At 44.4% G+C, this 13,885-nt stretch overlaps 1 protein-coding gene across 3 annotated transcripts in view; it reads left to right on the forward strand.

Annotated features, from left to right (window-relative positions):
• The window catches only part of LOC147717478 (uncharacterized), a 136,935-nt gene extending 125,954 nt beyond the window's left edge, over positions 1–10,981 (forward strand). For all 3 annotated transcript variants that reach the window (XM_086924291.1, XM_086924293.1, XM_086924292.1), the window contains exons 8-10: positions 2,685–2,999; positions 5,881–6,127; positions 10,228–10,981. In XM_086924291.1, the coding sequence (XP_086780417.1) occupies positions 2,685–2,999; positions 5,881–6,127; positions 10,228–10,484 (819 nt within the window). In that variant the 3' untranslated portion in view covers positions 10,485–10,981. The remainder of the gene's footprint in view (positions 1–2,684; positions 3,000–5,880; positions 6,128–10,227) is intronic.
• The last annotated feature ends 2,904 nt before the right edge of the window (positions 10,982–13,885 follow it).

Here is a 13,885-nt window from a genome sequence, read left to right on the forward strand (position 1 = left end):
TGCTTGTGCATCTTAGGAGGCTCTCCCAGCAACTCTGAGTTAGTCTTTCCCTAGAGTGACAAGGCTAAAGTCACATAAACGTATGCAAGGGACTGTTCACCAGTACCCTCTTGAATAAATTGGTGTGCCAGTACGCCCTGTATACTAGCTATGGCTCAGTACCAGGTTGTGTATTCGGTACAGTACCGTGTGAGGCAGAACCACGCTAAATGAAGTGATATCACGTTAGTAGCACTGTATTGGTGACCCTCTATGCATCACACACATACTGCCTTGTTGTAGATAGGGAGATGTACTTACCAAATGGCTTGTCTCCATCTTGTGTCATGCTGCAGAGACACGTTAGAGTTTGGGAGGTCCTGGCTGCGGGTGGCTCAAGCATGCCTATTGCTGCTCCAATTGCTGCTCCAGCCAGCCCTTGTGGCACAAGGGTCCTCATCTTCCAGAAAAGTCTCTTTTAAGCCGAGGTCTTCCAGGAAGAATCACAATGTTCACCCTGTATGGGGTACAGGGCTAAGACTCAGCGCTCTAAGGCTACCCTATTTAGTAGCTCCAACCATCTGCATCTTCTGGGAGCATCTCACATCTACCATTCCTGACCATGCCTCTGAAGAATTACAACTGTCAGTCACTTGCAGGCACTGTCATTAACTAGACTCAGTCAGTCAGTAGACACACCTGGTACTCATGTATGCCCCTTCTTCCATCTGGCACTGCAACTATATCAAACCCTCTCCCGACAGGCCTGGTTGGAACACCACCCTCCTGTAGCGATGCACACAAGAGACTAGATTGCCTAATGCACTCTAGGTATTGCAGGGAATGTGTATCTGTACCCACTTGCGGTATTTACACACAGCAGTGCACACTTGGATGAATTACATAAAATTGTGCCTATGTAATGTTAAGATAGTTCAATGAGCTGATTATCCACCCACAAACCTGCAGGTGATGGGTTTGAACCCAGGCAAGATTGATTCAGCCGTTTATCGTACAGGCAAGTAACACTTAGTATTCCAGCATATATAGAAAGGCCACTTTGTGTCACCCTGTTTTTTTCTATTGTTGGAGGTTTGTGGTGGTAAATCAACGTTTTTACGAAGGAGCAATTGTGAATTTATGGTGCATATTTGGAAAAAATGACCTTAAATATTTTGAGTGTCATATTTTGTAGATTTTTTTTTAAACAAAATACAGTGGTAAATGCCCATTTAATTGATTAACACGCCATTTTTTCTGACGGGTATGTTTACATTTGTTGTTACTTCTAGAGGTAACCAGATCACTTATGACTGGCCAGAGTAGTTACCATGCAATCCAAAGTCCTGTGATGGCAGAAAAATAGCCAGACACGGCACAAGTCAGGAGATATATTTTGCTTACATATGGACTGCAAAACACAGCACATTTGTATTATGTCCCTTCATTGAGGAAAAACTAGCTTCGTTAATACTGAGTCTTTAATATGTATAAACAAACTTTATTTTCTAAAATATGAAATCATCATCTTGGTGTAGCTTAAAGGTCAAGCTGAGAGCTGTTTAGCTAAGACGTGTCAACCAGCGGACTTGAGAAATATCTGCAAGCAACTTCTGCTCCATTATTTTACACTCCCCCTCCCAAACACAGTACCTGGCTCCAGTTTGTTGTCTTTCCTGGTTCTGCATGAACACCTGCTCTGTCTGCTGTTCAAGCTATGTGCAGAGCAGTGGACCGCCCCACTCTATCATAGTAGCAGGCCTGCCTCTTAATAGTGGATATAAACCCTTGGATCACAATCACCTGATAGGACCCTCCATTACCTCTGTTCTAATTTCACCATTAATAGTCCTAAAACTGTCTCTCAAAAAATGTGCCACTAACCAGTGTGTGAGTGGAGGGGGAGAAGAACGAGTTCAGAATAGAAAAGCCCCAGCCTGAATGCCTGAGTGTGGCACTACAAGATTACAGAAGAAGAAACACCAATGATGGACTGAATGCAGAACAAATCAAACATTCACCCCAGTCAAGAGATCTGGGTTAAATCCATCATTCTTTTGCCCACCATGCCGCCCCAGTTAGTCTTAGCTATATGCAAATCAGCGTTGACCCTGCTCCTCATGCGAACAGTCCAGCCTGTACTGCCAAGCCAGGTCCTCCCTGGACCAGAAACAAGCTTTCTTGGACCGGTTTCAGGGTATTACCCTTCACTAGCCAGGCTAGCTTGAATCCAGTGGCACAGTAGCCCAGGACCCACATCTGGGCATACCCGGTGCACTTAGGGTGAGAAAGCAAAAGACACACAAATGATTACAATCATGGGCAGTGACGTTGCCTGAATCTGCCAGCCTTGCCAGTGTGTAAGAAAGCAGGGGTTTGTGTAGATGTGTAAAAAGTATTGTTCTTTCTTGATGTGAACAGGTAGTAGAGCTTCTGAAGAACTGGCACAGGAAGCTTGTCACTGTGTCAAAGTGTACAGAGGAACGAGTGCTCCTGAAGAAGTGTGCAAAGTACACAGCACACCTGGGGAAGCATGTGTAAGAAACAAATAAAGGGAGAAGTGCGTGTGTCTATAAATATGTGCAGAAAGCAGTGTGCATGTAAAGTTGTAAAGGTTTGTGCTTTTGTATGTATCGTCCCACAGGCCAACGTGCATAGGAATATACCTAGTCAAGGCTCCGATTAATTTCTAGTCCTCTCTTTAGGTGAATGGGCGAGTTCCATTACCGCCCTTGGTTCCTGCACCAGAGCCGAAGATGCCTCCAACAGAAGTGCGAGTGCCCCCTTTCCAGCAACAGGCTCCCAGGCCGGAGCCTAAACCTGCCCCTACAGAGGTGCGGGAGTCCTCACCAGTAGGCATGCTGAGGGTGAGCGGCGTGACAGGGGGCTTCCAGTACTGGATGAATACAGAGGAGAGCTCTGGCAGCCCAGCGGGCCTCAACGAATCCTGCGGCTTGTGGGAGGACACCATTCAAGAAACCCTGCCTGACGGCACCCCTGCCTGGGCCTCGCCTGTTGAGGTGCGGAGCAGATTAGTTTGACCAGAGCGGTTCAAATGCTAGAAGATTTGGAGGGGTCTAGGAACATTTGGGAGTGTGGAGGGAAATAGTAGATTTGGTGTAAGTTCAGAGAGTTGAAGGCGTCAGGTGTTTTTCATGTGATCAATGTATGTGGATTGGGCCAGAGTTAAAGATATCTGGTGCAGTGGAGATCAGGCAGAGGTCGATGAAATTCAGGGGGATTCATTGTCATTTCATAATTGGTGAGGATGCTGGTGTTGGATGTGGGACTGTGTACTGTTTGCTGATTTCATAGATTGCTATGAGAATATTTCGTCAAAGATGAACATCTTAGCAAAAAAGCTGCTAGTTATGACTTTTGTCAAGAAACCTATTTCACATATCCCCTCTTAAAGTGAAAAAGGAGTATGCATTTCCAGCAATGTTTGCTTAAGTTGGCCTGCTCTTAATTTCATTTTTTTTTAACAAACTTTATTGAGCACCATAAAGGGATATCGGATTGTCATAGCAAGTACAACATGGCATTTTCTTTCTTTTTATTTTCTAATCGCAACATAGACTATCTTCTTGGAGAGTCGAGAACTCAGTACATATGCCTGATTAAATAGGACATTCTTGTGATTATAAAGGAAAGAATGAGTGCATACATATGATATAAAACTATGCGATAAAGTATGCAATGTATAACTAAACAATCCTGTTAAACAACCCCTTCCCCTCCCCCCCTCCACCCCCCACCCCCCCTCCTGGCCTGTCGGTTCCTTTGTGCCATTTAACCTTGCGTGTGGATGTATATAATACTTGCAGCGAGTCGTTCCTAGTGTGCATCTGGATTGTGAGTGGGACCCTCACCTGCCCCTTAAAAGACGAGGGCCACTTACTACTGGGTACATTATGAGGTAGGAGTAAGACACAGAGGATGAAGATCTAATGCTTTAAAACCTTCCAGCATGAGATCCCATTCCATAGAAATGGGGTGCTTCCGTAATCCTCGAGTCTCTTCGCGTCTAATGTCCGCGCTTTCGACACTGCACCAGCACACCACCTCCTCCTGCCATGCAGATAGAGTAGGGCATCTAGGGGTTTTCCATCTCATGGTGATTGCACGTATGGCCAATATGAAGGCAAGGTCAAGGAAACGCAGTTGGACTTTCAAAGTTTTGTGCACTTGCGGATGCCCAGTAGGCATTCCAGTATATTATCCGTGAGTGGTAGATGTGTGATCTCCTGAGTGCAGTTCGGACCCAGTAATCATGCAGGTGAGAGCATGCCCATAGCATGCGGGTAAAGCTCGCCTCCTCTGACCTGCAACATGGGCAGTGGTGTTGGGCATCAGGGAACATGTGTTGAATTCTCTTTCGGGTCAGATAGGATCTATTTAGTACCATATATTGTATGAATTTAAATATGGCATTGTGGGATACACACTTGGGGTGTTCTAGAATGCTCGCCCATGCCTTATCAGTCAGTGCGTCGTCAGTTGTCTCGGACCATTTTGTTCTAAGGGCAGTGAGTGGGATGGAGGCTTGTGATTGAATACTAACGTATAACCATTTAATAAGTTGACTGCCCTCACCCATGTAATATAGAGATCGTACCAATTTGTGTTGCGGAGGTTCACTACGTTTAGGTGCCCATGTCGTCCTAACATAGTGAGACACTGCTGCGTGAGTTAAATAGAGACGATCTGGCATGGCAGTGGTCTGTACAAAGGCGTCGTGGTCGAGGAGGGTTCCATCGCCGAACAGCAACCCCAATTCTTCTACACCAGCGTCCACCCAGATGCGTAGCCCAGCCTTTGTGAGGACCTGCTCTCAATTTCGACTATGACATTTCTTCCTTCCATCTCTATTTCAAACCTTTTACTGTGTCATACTCTGCCATCCCCTCCTAGTCCTCACTCTGGCCTTGCTTTGCGCTATGATGTAACTTCTTGTCATTCCTTACTGTAAGTCAAGCCTGCTTCTTGCAACTTTAGCATCCCTCCCTCTTATAAGGGTTTGCAGGCTCTGCTTCGTACTGTGGTCATAGTCTCTTGTATGCCTTTCAAGCCATGTCTGATGCTGTGGCATAGCCTGTGTCATCTCATGTTTCACATTCTTCTTAATACCAAGACATCACTTCCTGTCAAACTCCTTCGAAGGTTTTGCCTTACTTTGATATCCCTTCCTGTTATATCCCTTTATGGACACCGACAGTTTCAGTCATCTGTCTTCCTTGGCCATACTTCACACTGCTATGCTTAATAAACAGCGATTTTCCGTCCAACTAAGCAATCATTCTCTGCAACAACCTCTTTCCCTTTTTGAAATAATAACTGGAGCCAGGCAGTTAACTGGTGTAGTGCAGTTTAATCCAGTTGAATTAGATTTGTACTATGCTCTGTTCCCTGGCTTCTTGACCCCAGCAACTGAAACTAACAAAATACTCTCTTAGCAAACATTAGCAACGGCCTATCTCAAGGAAAAAGAGCAGGAATAAACTGACACAGAGGACAGACACAGAGAAAATAGAAGAGAGATCCATACACAGGACACAACACATATCTCGTGTCTTTTGATGGTGTGATTTCAAAAATAGGGATTTCAAACTTTGCTCATCCTTTTGAGGTGCTGTTTAGGGTTCAGAAGGAACCCTGTGAATTTTGAATATTTAGCAGCATAAGTCTTCCATAGTAATGTGTGGGACTGTTGGTAAGAGTATGGCATCATGGAGTTGCTCCACTTCGCTTACCATGTTCATCTCGTACAGAGGTTCTCTGAATTATGCTTCAACCATTAAATATTAGCCATTCAAGTAGTAGCTTTGCATTAATCTTTTGAAATACCAGTCACCTACAAAAGATAGCAGCCTAACAGTTAACTTCCTTGTCTCCTTGCAGGAAAATGGACGCCCCAAATTAGAACTTATCCCCAACTCTGGGGTGTACATCACTCATCATCAGCTGGATGACCTGTCGCAAATCTCAAATGAAAAGCCCAAGCTGATGACACGGCGCCTGCTGGACTACTTTTTCTCGCGGGAGACACTAGCCAGGTCCTCTGCCACTGGGCAACGCATTGCACACAACAACACAACTATGGAAAAGCCCATTCGCCTACCTGTCGCTGTGGTGGGTGCCATTAAAGGTATGCAAGGTTTCATTGAGTGTTGTAGAGTGGAAGGCAGAACCTTCATAATTCACACACATTAAATACAAGGAAAAAGACAATACTTACCTGTGCTTGAATAACACACAAAAGACCTGAAAGTTAAAAAAGGATAGGCATCTTTAGTTTGCCTGTTGTGAACAGCAGTAATCAACAGATACCCTCAAAGAGATTCCTTGGCTAACAATGGCTGCACAGACACCTACGGGCAAAATTTGCCTCATAGTTATTGCATGGGAACTTAAGGCTGCATTTGTACTGACAGCCAACAAAGGTACTCACTAAGATTTCATATACACATTACCATAACAGACGTGCTGTCACAAGCACACAAAGTGTTATTTCCTTCAGCTTTATGTAAGCAATTCTCTAGCATGCTTAAGAATTTGTATCACATGTTGAAGAGGAATTGCCATATTGCCAAAAAGTGTGATTAAATTCCTTGAAAGGTCTAGCACATACAAAAAAGTTTAGGAATATTGGAGCTGATTTAGAGTTTGCCAGGGAAAGGTAAGTCAGTCAGTATGGGCAGAACTTTAATCCCGCCATACCAGGGTCCACGGCCCTACAAATTTAGAGTTGTCCGCCAGCCGTGCGGACACCTCTAAACATTGGCAGGATCTGTGTCATTCTATGATTGTGTCCACATTTATAATGGGGAGTTGAATGCACCCAACCTGTTATCGACCTATTTCTCTGATAATAAGGAGATTAAAATAATAGGCCGGCTGCTTCTAGACTGTCTATGTATCTGGGCAAAAGACCATAATATTTTATTTGAGATTCAATATGGGTTTATGTCCTGTCGTGGCACTTTTGGGCAAAACCTCAACCTATATTCTTTAATTTCCAAATATAAAAGGGCGAAGGGCGGCGCAATTCACTTGGCCTTCTTGGGCCCCAGCTCGGCGTTCAACAGGATTAAAAGAACCAAGGCCGTTTTGGGGTCTGTGGGATTTAGCCCACTTTTGTTGCCTTTTTCCACGATCTACATGTTGGCCATACAATCTTAGACAGGTCTGGCCTCAATGGGGAATGCTCTCAGCACTTTAGTTTGAAGAGAATAGTTTTTCTGGTGTGTATCCTGGTCCCCTTTTTTTATTCTTTATATTAGTCATCTGGAATCAGTTTTAATTAAACAAGGGATGAACGTTTTGTGTGTGGGAGGACGTTCTCAGCCTGCCTTCTTATATGTGGATGACGCTGTCCTAGTCGCACGCACGGTAAGGTGTTTGCAGCATCTTTTCAGTTTCATGGATAGTTTCAACCTTACCACAAACTATAAAAAATGTCACGTTATGGTGGTGGGCCCTGAAAAAATTAAGTATAAAAACTTTCTGGTTAAGGGCCAACATATTGAGGGTGGATCACTTTACTTATTTGGGTGTTTTATTTGATTCATATTTTAATTGGCAACCACTGTTGAATAGAAATACTATGATATTCAAAAGGAACATTTAAAGTAGTATTGGGGATTATATGATATGGTTGGGGCAGAAACCAATTAAGGCGATGCTAAATGCTTATAAAGCAAAATGTATCCCCACAGCAAGCTTTGGATGTGAGATCTAGGGATAAATGTCTATTGGACTGATTCAGACAGTAGAAAACATGTTCATGAGAGGTCTTCTAAATGTTCTTCAAAGGCATACCCACTGGGGTATAATAAAGCCTGTTAATCACGAAAAAGGGATTTTTCTTCAGACTGGAAGGCTTTATATATTTATAAGGTAGCTTAAGTGATGTTTCAAAGAATTCCTCTATGTCATTTGCAAGTGGTGTTTGGTTCCAAGCTGATATTTGAGATGGGTTCTCTCAATTTCCTCTGCTTCTAAGATTCTTGTGTACCAGAGGGATATTTCCTTCTTTTTAGGCCAAGTGTCTTGTAATACCGATTCCAGGTCCCAGTTTCCAGTAATTTCTGCCACTTCTGACTAGTACCATGATCTTAATTGGAGAAACTTGAACCTGGAAAATCTTGGGCCTAGCTTGTAAAGCCTCCCATGGAAGAATCCCATCGCCAAATTCACCCCGGCCTCGGCGCCAAGCTGTCCTAGATGCAAACTCCTCAATGCCGATGATATTCAATTTTTTTTTTGAATGCCCGGAGTTAACTTCTTTTTGGAAAAATGTGGGAGACGCCTTAACATCTATTTTTGAAAGCAATATAGAGATAGATCTCCACTTGGTGATATTTGGTAAGAACGACTCAACCAGTGGTGTGCTCTCACAGATTCAAATGGGCTTGCTATTATACTTGGTCCTATTGGCAAGGAGGGAAATATGCATAAGATGGAAGGCTGCAATTCCTCCGGCGTGGGAGGATTGGCTCAAAGCTGCCCTCAACATGGCTCGTTTAGATCAAGATGGCAGAGAGGGAAACTCATCAAATGCTTAGCTTCCAATGTTGAGATGGGGTCAGCGTCTGCAACTGATAAATGGTTAAAAATCGGCCCAGATGCTGAGTCCTATGATAACACCAGACCTCAAAAACGCGAGGAAGGCTCGGTTTGCCTAGACAGACGCAGTTAGCTGAAGGGCGCCCAGTAAGAATTGAAAAATCGGCTTGTTAAATTGGCTAACGTCTTTGGTGAGATGAGGATAAAAAAAAAAAAAAGGCATGCCCACTGAGATTGAACATGATGAGCTAGGGATGGGGTATATATTAGACTTCTTCGCCTTTGCCTCCTTTTGTTATGACTTTCTGTTTGGATGGAGTTTGAATTAAACCTTAACAAACTAATTGTGGGGGACTGCATGGGTCTGGACAATATGTTTCGAATTCCTCAGTTACCATACACATGAGAAATTTGAAAGAGCTAGGCAGATCTGTACTTGTTTACGATCCTGTGCGCATACTTAAAGGGGATATCGCCTGGGTTGAGCAGGGTTTCTGCTACAGGTTGGCAGAGTGGCGAGAGGTCTCTGCTTTGACTAGGCGATCGATGCAATAGTTTATCCAGGTAAAATCAATGAGCGGGATGGAACTGTATCTGGATACTGCACAAGAGCGGAGTAGGTCGATTTGGATTTTATGTTTTTCAATTGATCGTGGTTAATGTTCCGTAATCTGTACCTCTATTGAGCAGGTTTGGTTAAAACGAGTTCTTCTGTTTTGATCATATGATCTCTTTTTAGATTTTGCTAAATGGAAAGTTTTTCTGTACATGTATTCTATACATTGCATTTCTTCTCGATGTATTCTTTATCCTTTATTATATGTATTCGTTCTGCTTCATGACTGTGATTTTTTTAAATTAACTTTTATGATTTTCACATGAAAAATCAAATAAAGTTATTTTCCCACTACTACTGCGGTCACATGACAGCCACCCTTCAAACATTTACAGTGAAACTAATGGCTCCCACACCAGAGGAGTTGTCTCCCAAGGAGTGGGGTCATTATTATTATTTTTTTACTGTGCCACACCACCACTCTAAATTAGGCAGGCAGTGTTACATGTGTAAACATCTGATGGCTTTACTGTGTTGAGTCATCGGAGAAGTATGCAATCAACCGAGCTGGAGTAGGCACCCGTCTGTAAATCTGGGGGGGCGGACCTTTTATACATGAGTTTCAATCTCAGCTTTGAAATGAAGTGCCCTCTCTGCCAAATCAGCCACACGCATAGGTTGTAACAAACTAAACACTATCGAAGGAGGAGTAAATAAGCCACTCGTATCAGACCTCCTAACGTAATGCTAAGTCAATACCAGAGGGTCCAAACGAACTTCCACTGGTCCACATTAATCACCAGTGGGTCAGATAGTGAGTGTGGGCAAGTAATGGCTCACCAAAGGTTCATTGGGTACCCTACATGGTGAATATCAAGGGCTGAGATGTGCCTAATGTCAAATGGGAGTCCTGTTATTGTTGCTGCCTAGCTGAAATTCTCTGTGTATTAATGCATAATTTTATTTACTGGAATAACTAACTGCAAATGAAGTATACATTCTTTCCATCCGATAGGTGGACCCAGAAGTGTGTAGTTAAGATTTCTGATGAAATGAGCTAAATGTTAATTCTAAGCATCTGCTTATTACCACAAACCTCATATGTATTTTCATCTCTCATACAGAATATGTTACCAATGTGTGTGGCAGAGGTTGCAACTTCAATGCTGTGATCAATAGCAAGTGTGGGACATCACGCCGAGCAGTTAAGAAGATGTCCATCCGTATTGATTGGATGGAAGGAGGTGGTCAGCCCTGCCCCAGAACAGAGGTAATTGCAGAGGGATCACTGTCCCCTTGCAGGAGAGGGACAGCAATGCTCCAGAACTCTGAATCTTACCAGGATTCTGCCATGGCAATGGACAACCCGCCATATAGTTGATGACTAACATTTTAAGCAGAATTACTTTTTCTCATCATCATAGGGCCCAGTTTCAATGAACCTAAGTCCTTCCCTCGAGTCTGGGCAAGATCCTTATCCAGCAGTTGGCTTCTTTGATATAATGATGCTAGGCATGTTGATCTGCCTGCAGGATTAAAGTGGCTCAGCGATGACTGTTTTCTGAGGATGTCGGTGATACGCTATGAAGCATTGCACATTAAGAAGTTGTAGATCAACCGCATCATCAACGGATATATTAATATGGTTCATGCCTTGTGGATGCTAAAGTCTTGCTGACAGGTTACACTTGTGGTGTAAAGAAGAGAAGGAATCTATGTTATTCTCGAGAATCATTGAAGTTCCTGCAATGTGATCTACTGTTTTTAATTCCCAAAGACTTCTTCTTAACAGGAGGCCATCTCCTTTGGTGGAAGACCAATGGTTGTCAAAAGTGTGAATCTTTAAGACAGGTCTCTAAATAAAAAGCACAAAAACAAGACGAGTATCACTAATGGTATTTTAGTAAAAATGAAGCAATTCTTGTTTGTAATGCAGATATACATTTCTCAATAAAACATTTGCTTTAGGACGGGGACTGGCCTACTGTGATACCCCACTGGTCCAGATGTTATCTCTTGATATTATAGTAAAACCACAAGAAAAATTGGATGCTACCATCTAGTCTAAACAACATCCCACAGATTAGTCTTTGGGTCATATGCCTCCTTCCCCAAAAGAACAAGCCTCACCTGGGTAAATGAGAGGCGGAAACCCTTAAAAACACTATTCTTAACATATACATATCTGCTGATGCCCCCAACAATTCCTGTACATCATTGAAATACCGAGGAATATACTTCTCATTCAATCTAACCAATCACCCAGTGTTGCGTACATTTCTGCTATTAACACTTGCTTAGGTTACATATACACAAATAATTTCTTACCCGAAGTAAGGGATTCCTCACCCCGCCTTTACATTCTCTTTGGCAACACCCAATTGCTGATTAAAATATTCCGGCCCATACGCGACGACTCTGGAATATTCCTGCCCATGTGGGGGGGACCCCACAATACATTAAAATATATATATAAAAACATATATAGCAGTTCGTCAGGACTTCCTTTCATCCACCGCAGGCGCTGACGAAGGCCAATCCGGCCGAAATGCATTTGCCATTCATTTTGAATTAAACGGTGCTGCACTCTAATCCCCGCTGAGGCTTCTGCTTCTTTATTTTGAGAAGGTGCTTGCTTCATATATATATATATATATATATATATATATATATATATATATATATTACCTACTGGCGGTCGCCAGTAGGTAGTTACGGTTAAAACCTTGTTTCCATAGGAAATCTGCAACATTCTATTTGGAATAACTTTGGCGCTGGTGAACGAATCTTCGCGAATTTCTCCAAGAAAATGGCCTGCTCCGCTCCGCTCCTTCCCTGAAAGATTGGGGGTGATTCGTCAAGTGGGGGCCGAGAAAAAAGGGGGGTCCCAAAACGTGTTTTCCCCATGCAATTTTCCATAGGGACCTTTAGCTAGGGCTACAGCCCGAACGGCTGAACGGAATTACACCAAATTTGGCAGAGAGGTAGATTTTGTTTCGCAGATTGTGCTTTTTGTTAAATGGTGTAAATCCGTTCAGTAGTTCCTGAGAAAATCATAAAATTATAGCGATATCTTGAGACGGAGTCAGTACGCGTACCTTCCCGAACACGAGCTGCATGCTGATTGGCTGTCAACTGTCTGTCAACACTCGAAACCAGGAAGTGTTGGCAGCCATCTTGCGCCTCGGTAGAACCGAGTCACAAGAAAACAGGGAAACAAAGGTAAAAACAAAGAAAAGGGGGCAGGGTAGAAACACCCTGACCCCCTAGGCCTGCTCAGGGGGTCCCACAAGGACCCCCAAAGCCCCCCCAATTTTATTTTATTTTTAAATCGTAGGGTACACATACATTGCCGATCCCCCCCCCAAAAATTATGGCACCACTCTGCAAGCGCGCCCCTTGGCGCGTTTGCAGAGGGGGAACTAATTCCCCTTGAATACTGGGGGTCCCTGCGGGCCAAGTAGCCCACCAACAACCTCTAGTATGCGCCAGGGGGCTGCCTTGCAGAGACGTGTAAAGAGGCCACGCCCCTTTTTACACCTCTCAGCAACGCAGCCCCATGGAGCATACTGGAGGATCCTGGTGGGCTAGTTGGCCCCCAGGGACCCCCAATATGCAAGGGGAATTAGTTCCCCCTCTGCAAACGCGCCAGCGGGCAGCGTTGCAGAGAGGTGTAAAAAGGGGCGGGACCTCATTACACCTCTGTGCAACGCAGCCCCCTGGCGCATACTGGAGGTTCCTGGTGGGCTAGTTGGCACCCAGGGACCCCCAGTATGTAAGGGGAATTAGTTCCCCCTCTGCAAATGCGCCAGGGGGCTGCCTTGCAGGGACGTGTGAAGAGGCCATGCTCCTTTTTACACCTCTCTGCAAGGCAGCTCCCTGGTGCATACTGGAGGTTCCTGACCCCCTAGGCCTGCTCAGGAGGTCCTCCAAGGCTCCCCAATTTATTTATTTTTTTAAATCCCAGGGATAAGCGCAGGGTACGTGTACCCTGCCGATCCCCCAAAAAACATAAAGGCACCACTCTGCAAATGCGCCCCCTGGCGCGTTTGCAGAGGGGAAAAAAATTCCCCTTGAATACTGGGGGTCGCTGCGGGACAAGTAGCCCACCAGGAGCCTCCAGTATGCGCTAGGGGGCTGCCTTGCAGAGACGTGTAAAGAGGCCTTGCCCCTTTTTACACCTCTCTGCAATGCAGCACCCTGGCACATACTGGAGGTTCCTGGTGGGCTAGTTGGCCTCCAGGGACCCCAGTATTCAAGGGGAATTAGTTCCCCCTCTGCAAACGCGCCAGCCTCGTTATAGTTCAAAATTAGCATTTAAAAACCTTACAAATTCAGGCAAGATGGCGGCCGTGGCGTGGGCTGTGTAGGAAGCTCGGACCTTCTCTCTACTGGTCATTGATCTGTAGCGGTTCAGGGAGAGGAGAGGAGCGCTATATTGGTCACAAACCTCAAATCGAAAAAGGATAGTCCCTGAGTTGTAAGATTCATTTGCGGCTTTAATCCATATTGACCAAGTCGGGACCCCAAGAAACGCCAAGAAACACTAATGCAGAAACGGCTGTTACAGCTGTTACGGTGGTGTTGTCTGCGGGCGTAGACCGACGTGGTTTGAACCAGCAGGAGGATTCGAGTCTGGTACAGCTGCAGCGGCTTCGTATTCTGCGGTAATGCTTCAGTAATAACAAATCGGCTTTTTGCATTGCAGAGACGCCGATGGAAGCCGAACAAAGGAAGAAAAGATTTGTGACCTTTATTTAAAGGGGGAAAAACCCACCTGTG

This window comes from Lissotriton vulgaris, chromosome 5 (assembly GCF_964263255.1).
Source record: "Lissotriton vulgaris chromosome 5, aLisVul1.2, whole genome shotgun sequence".
Taxonomy (NCBI): Eukaryota; Metazoa; Chordata; class Amphibia; order Caudata; family Salamandridae; genus Lissotriton; species Lissotriton vulgaris.